Source organism: Arachis hypogaea, chromosome 12 (genome assembly GCF_003086295.3).
Source record: "Arachis hypogaea cultivar Tifrunner chromosome 12, arahy.Tifrunner.gnm2.J5K5, whole genome shotgun sequence".
Lineage (NCBI taxonomy): Eukaryota > Viridiplantae > Streptophyta > Magnoliopsida > Fabales > Fabaceae > Arachis > Arachis hypogaea.
The window spans coordinates 6,189,482-6,196,265 of record NC_092047.1 but is presented as its reverse complement, the minus strand read 5'-3'; the positions used below and the strand labels follow the sequence as shown (position 1 = coordinate 6,196,265).

Below are 6,784 nucleotides of genomic sequence, written 5' to 3'. Positions count from 1 at the left end.
TCTGGTATCAGTTAAAAAGTGTAGCCTTAGGTATTATAGAAATCACTTATAAAGCGTAGCCGTATGTTGATATTTATGGGTACACTTTTTGTACCAAAGAGAACGTTTTTTAAGGGTAGCCTATTTACTAAGTTTTGGGTACGCTTCAAAAGTGATGCCTATGATATTCACCAATACTTAAATGAATTTTGTTTTCTTTTTGGAAACCCTCGTTCTTCTCCTCCAAAAACACGCGCCTTGCTCAGCTCCTTCTCTGCTTCACGCCGTTTTCACGCCACCACCACTCGCCATCGCCCTTCTCCTTCGTCTTCACATTTGCTCACCCCCACTCACCGTCGCTCTTCTCCTTCGTCTTCTCACCATCGCTCACCACTCACCGCGCCGCTCCTCATCTTCACCTTCGCTCACCACTCACCATCGCCGCTCCTCATCTTCGTCGCTCACCACTCACCGAGACATTGAAGTTCTTCTCTCTCTCAAAGAAAAACCCTAGCCGCTGTTCTCTTTTTCAAGCTGTGTCGCCGCCGTTGAATCTGGTCCAGCCGCCGTCCCCGCTCCTACTGCTCCAGCGCCATCGCAACTTGTCTTTATTATTGCGTTGTGTCGCCTCTGTTCCACTGCCGTTGTTTGTTCCAGTTCCATCGCCTGTGCTCCACTGCTCCCTCTCCCTCATCTTGGTTTGAGTTCTGTCCTTCATCTGAGTACGAATTCCGTCTGTTATTATTTTTTTCTTGTTTTTATTATGTTATTGTGATTTAATTGTTGGTGTTGTTGCTGTGTAACTTTTAATTGTTGCTGTGCAAGAGGACATGTATTGAAAATTATATGTTAGAGGACATAGTTTCTTTGGTTTTGACAAATCTGAGCCGAGCACCTGATTTACAACGCGGGGTTACAAGAATATTCCATTGCACTGCTAAGCCAGTTGAGGTGATAAATGACTTCTTGTTGGACCATTGATTTATTTATCATGTTCATCATTTAATCATTTGTCTATATCCCCTATATAATTTCTTTGACATGCTCAGTTTACAACAGAGAGGGAAATGTAAAAAGAGCTGAGCATATTCTGTAGATCGTGTAATTTAATGTTATCTGCTTGGGCACACAACTAGGCTCCTATCTTTTGATCTGATTATTTGGTCCATGTTCAATTTAAGAACAATAAGCACTCTAAAAGCTATAGGCATTTGGATTATCTGTATATCCTATTTTATGGGTATAAATGACCCCAAAAGGTTTCTTAATCTGCTAGATAGTTGGTATTGATTGCTTGAATCATTTTGTCTTCCCAAAGTTTGTTGCAGTTATTCAAGCTATTTTGTCAGCTGGAAAACAGCTTCAGCAACTTAACAGCTTCAGCTAGGGTTTATCGTCTCTCTTGGATTCCCTTTACTCGCGCTTTTGATTCGCATATCCCCTTTGTCTTCCAATTCAATGGAAATTTGTCCCACAATCAACAACAACAACTGGAGATGATTAAGGTACCTTTCTTTTTTCTCCAAAAGAACAAAAAGAAATTGAGCTATTGGAATTAAGTATGATGATGGTTTTTTGAGAATTCGAATAGATGTTAAGGGATGTAAAAGTTTTATAATTGTCCTCTATACTGCAGGTTTTAGTAGTAGTGAGCTTCTTACTTCTCAGTTCTCAGCATCATTTAATTTGTTCATGGTGTTTGTTACGGAATTTCTGCTGTTAATCTTTGATTGCAGGAGGTGAGTTTTTCTACAGAAGAAGTTCAATCGGTGGATTTGATTATAGACTCCTACAATTCTCCGTTAGTGGAACAAAATGAAGAAAGAAATCAGCATTTTAAAGATGAAACATTTGAAGTTCAGAATGACCCTATGGAAACTGAAACATCACATTTTTCTGTGAAATTTGATAGTGATAATGAACCATTTGAACATCGAAACCAAGTACTATTACCACCTTTCATGCAATCAGTTGATGAAGTTTGCAGCATAGAGAAGACTGAAGCTTGTCCTGAAGCAGAATTGCTTAAGGAAACTAATTTGCTTTGCACATTGAGAGAGTATTTGACAGAGAGCTTATGTCTGCCTGTTGTGGAAGCACTCCAGGGGACAACAATGCAACAATTTCAAACTCCACAAAATTTCAGGGTGCGGATGCAATTCTCTCCTTTGAAAAGTTCTGCTGCAAATCTCCCTAGACTTCTTCTTCAGGTTCCGGTTTCTATTTGGATTAGTTTTCTCAATTCAATTTTGATCCATCTGCTAATTAATTGGGTTGATTAATACCAGATCATATATCTCGCCATAATCAGTTCAACATATTATTTCATTGTAAAATCGTGTTTAACAGAACATATATGATTAATGTGAATGAAGAACACTAGGTTGAGTTGAATTGAATTGAATCATGGATACGAGCATGTTAGCTGGTTTGGAATCACTTCCAGAAGCTTATGTATAGGATTTATTGTTGGCAGAATAAAAAGTGGTGAATAAATATTTATTTGTTGGCAGAATATGTATAGAATTCTTTGACATTGATTCTTTCTATTCTACCATTTTTGAAATGCTTCAAAGTTGGTCTTTGGCATACATTTAATCATCATATAATTTATTTATTATGTCTAATTTGATTTATTTATTATGTCTAATTTGATTTATAAATCATATTTTTGCCTAATTATTCTTTATGGTTTTATCCTAAGCTTAATTAATTGGTTTTATCAGGTTGCATCCAAAAAAAAGTTCAGGAAAAGTTCCTTCAAGAGAGGATTAAGGTTGGTGGCAAAGCTGGTGCTCTTGGTGATTTTGTCACTGTCTCCCGTGAGAAGAACAAGAGAGGATTAAGGTTGGTGGCAAAGCTTAATTTTTTTCCCCTTAATTTTTCCTTTTCTATTTCTTACATGCATTTGAAAAGATTTAGGTGCTCCAATTGAATATCTATAGTTTCTGTTTCATGATTTGTTGGTTTGTTTGTGAATATTTGAAATTTGGAATGCTCTGGCTGAGTTGATATTGTTGCTGATTTTGAACCTAAACTTTGGCTTTTGTTGTTGCATTTTCACTTGAATTTCTGGATATATTATAATCAGTTCATATATACAAAATCCACCAATATCATGGTTTTGCAGATTGACGAAGAGCTTCTTCAGGAAGTGGTTAATATGGGATTTGACAAAAATCAATTGGTTGAATCTTTATGCAACAGGATCCAAAATGAGGTCTGTGCCCTTCATTTCAGTCGGAATCAGTTGCGCTCAATGGGAGAAGCCAAGAATTTGCTTCAATATATGTTCAATTCAGTCGCAGATGTTAGGTGCTCTATTTGACATCAATTTATTTTTTTCTCTTTTATCGGAAGATTAATAACTTTTATTAGAAGATACCTATGTAAGATACAATATTTTGGTTTTTTATAGTTTATTAGTAATAAATTTTAAGTGGTCTAATGTATATTTTAATATGGATATGTTTAATTTAGTGTGAGATGTATGAATACTCATTTATGATCATCCCAATATTTTTAGTTCATTATAAATATATTTTATTAAAGGATAATTTTTATTATTTAAAGAATATTGTATGGTATTATTATGTATTTATTTTTATTTTATAATGTTTGACTAATTTAATTAAAAAAAATAGGATTATATATATAATCATATTACTAAATATTAGGTTTTAGAAAAAAAATTATTAGAATATATATATATATAGAAAATAAAAAAAAACAATGAGGGACCTAAGACTACACTTATATACAGTAGCTATAGTATACAAAAAAAAAAAAAAGAGGGACCTAAGGCTACGCTTATAAAAAGTAGCTATGGTATACAATGTGGCTACGCTTTACAAGTGATGCAGTAGCGTTGAAAAGCGTAGCCTATTCTGGAAAAATGAAAGCTGAAAAGCGTAGCCTTTGGTCCTGGACAGCATCAGTTGAAAAGCGTAGCCTTTGAGAATAGGCAACGGCTGAATAGGAATCACCCCAAAAAGCGTAGCCGTAGCCTAAGGCATCATTTTTTTTCACTTTTGGCTACACTTTTCAAGTGTACCTGAATGGGTATTTTTCTTGTAGTGCAAATTTAGGATTTTTTACTTAAATAAAATAAAGCTAAGCAAAAAATCACCGGATTTCTCTAAATCAAATTTTGAAATGTAAATACCCTCTTTCTATTATTATATAAATTGTCCTAGGGACATGAGAGTTATATATTATGTTAGTTATGCCACCCTAGGACGATTTATGCATGTATGGATTATTCAAAGTAAGCTTAAATCGTATCAAGATAGAGGGGGTTAACGATGGCCATAAATCGTCCTAGGCTGGTGGAATTCACGTGTTTTCAGCCTAAAACATGCCAGGGTGACACGATTTACGTGCGAAAGTTGAAACTAATCACCCTGGCGCAATTTATATTCATTATGAGACCCTCAACAACCTACAACGATTAATGCTTGGAGAGCTAACCCTAAGAAGGCTACAACGAGTTAAGGTCAAAAGTGGACCCTGAAGACCTTGTGGCGATTCACCAAGTGGAGCACTAGCCTCCATTTGCAACCTTGCTGAAAGCTTTGGGAGAGAAGGTGAGTGAGGAAGACAGCCAGCAGCAGAGGGAGAGGTGGTAGTGAGCGGAGGTGTGCGACATTCTCTGGCAGTGGTGCGGCGGCGGGTAGGACGGAGCAGTCACTGTCCAGCATAGTGAGGCAGAGAGTGGCGAGTTGTGCAAGGATGGCCACCAATCAGGGAGATATGTACCGCCTGAACAGTATTGCGCATGTTGCCGGATTTATCGATGAAGAGGTTAGTTATTAGAATCCATAATTAATTGAGTTGGTTGATGTCATAGTTCTGTTAGTTACATTGGTATGTTGACGAGTTTACTATAGTTTGAATATGCACGCTAGAACATTGGGTCTCAGGATCTTATAGGTTGCATTGTTTAGTGATCTCGTAGGTTCTTGGTTGGTGCACAGGATGTTATGCTTGTGATGTTAATCTTCTGATATTTTTATGATCCACATATAACTGCTGACTTTTGTGGGTTATAAGCTTGTTGGATATGGTTTTTATTGTGGGTTATTTTGTGTTTTTTGTATATATATCCGTTTAACTGTGGGTTTAAAATTTATGTTTTACCAGCCAACTCGATGCATTAGGAGCGTTCATAGGCAACAAAAGATGGTAATGCATGATCGTATACTGCCCTACATAGATCGTGCAAATTTATTGCATGTTACAAGGTTGAATGATTATTGGTTCAAGCTTGACGAGCCGTTGATTAGTACATTCGTGGAGCGATGGCATCCTGAGAGCTATACGTTCCATATGCCGTTTGGGGAGTACACGATAACACTACAGAATGTGGCATACCAGTTTGGCCTCCCTATTGACGATCATGTAGTGAGCGGGTGTCTGAGTGATTTCGAGCAGTTGATGGAGGGGGAAGCCTGGCTGGGTGTGGTTTGGAGAGTTATTCGATGAACTTCCACCAGATGATTGTATCGATGACTTAATGGTTTCTTTTGTGTGGTTCCAGAACAAGTTCAGAGCGTTGCCCCCTAATGCATCAGAGGCAACGGTACAGATCTATGCACGGGGTTACATTATGATGTTGTTGTCAATGGCACTTTTCGCGGACAAGTTTGGTGTTAGGGTTCATTTGCGGTGGCTTCTGTATGTTGCGGATCTTGACGGGCTCGGCAAGTACAACTGGAGTTCAACCACTTTGTCCTGGTTGTACAGGTGTCTTTGCAGGGTTGGTAACCAGAATGTTAAGAACCTAGCTGGGCCACTGGCACTACTGCAGTCATGGATTTTTTGGCGTTTTCCCACTTTAGGCCTAGAGGTTTTGACTCCATCCGCTGGCCGTTAGCATTGAAGTTAGTACTTTTCATGGATAATGTTTGTTATGCACCATATGATATTTATTTTTTTTTTCAAAGTTTAGTGCTAATTGTTATGCATCTGCCAGGTGGGGGAGGTTCCTGCCAATGTCGGATGAGAAGGGTCCTCGGGTCATCGCAACCCGACATAGATTAGACATGCTTAGTGAAAATGATGTAAGTATGATATTGCACTCTTTGCTTTTGATTACAACTGAACTGTATGATTGGCCCATGGCCTAATCGTTGCATGGATATGTGTATGTCTTCGTTAATTTTGGTTGCTTCTTGTATTGCAGTTCATTTGGATGCTGTACAACGATCTTGAGGTTATTCAAGTAGTGCATCCTGATATTCTAAGGCCTGAGCACACGCTGTTGTGGAAGTCGACCATTGCATTGATCTACTTTGCCGTAATTGAGTGGCATCAGGTTGATAGGATTTTATTCTAGCTTGGGAGAATTCAGTACATTCCAAATCCAGCCATCAACATTGACTTCTTGTTGTCAAAGGATGGTAGAGGACTGACTAGATAGTTCCCCGAGGTCTTTACCACATGGCATCAGTATTGGAATCAGAGACACCAGAGCGTGCTTGCCATTCAGTTGACTGGGTTTGTGGTCCCCCAGCACATATGGTGTCTTCCTCGCCATCACTTTTATCACCAATAATTGGTGGCTCCAAATCCGGCCCATCATCGCCTATAGCCTCTGCAAATGGATCTCTCTCTCTTACCTCCATGAATGTCGGTGCACCGTCTACTGCAGGTACTGCTCCTATCGCAACTGCGAGCTCTCCAAAGGTACGCCCGTTACCCAAGTTAGCTGATTGAGTGGGCAAATCAGCCGCAAATGATGGAGATGAAACAAAGGGAGTCACCAGTTGCCTGGCTGGAATGGCGCTGGAACTCCCTTCCATTA

At 38.6% G+C, this 6,784-nt stretch overlaps 1 protein-coding gene across 1 annotated transcript; it reads left to right on the top strand.

Annotated features, from left to right (window-relative positions):
* Positions 1–4,710: 4,710 nt before the first annotated feature.
* LOC112729569 (serine/threonine-protein phosphatase 7 long form homolog) lies at positions 4,711–6,316 on the top strand. Its single transcript, XM_025779742.1, has 5 exons — positions 4,711–4,782; positions 5,122–5,442; positions 5,519–5,715; positions 5,954–6,041; positions 6,164–6,316. Exons 1-5 carry the CDS (start codon positions 4,711–4,713, stop codon positions 6,314–6,316), a joined length of 831 nt encoding a protein of 276 aa, XP_025635527.1.
* The last annotated feature ends 468 nt before the right edge of the window (positions 6,317–6,784 follow it).

Coding starts and splice junctions, on each gene's coding strand:
- LOC112729569 (XM_025779742.1), top strand. CDS start 4,711: ATGGCCACCAATCAGGGAGATATGTACCGCCTGAACAGTATTGCGCAT. Junction 4,783..5,121: donor CCGGATTTATCGATGAAGAG/GTTAGTTATTAG, acceptor ATGTTTTACCAG/CCAACTCGATGCATTAGGAG. Junction 5,443..5,518: donor GGGAAGCCTGGCTGGGTGTG/GTTTGGAGAGTT, acceptor GTGTGGTTCCAG/AACAAGTTCAGAGCGTTGCC.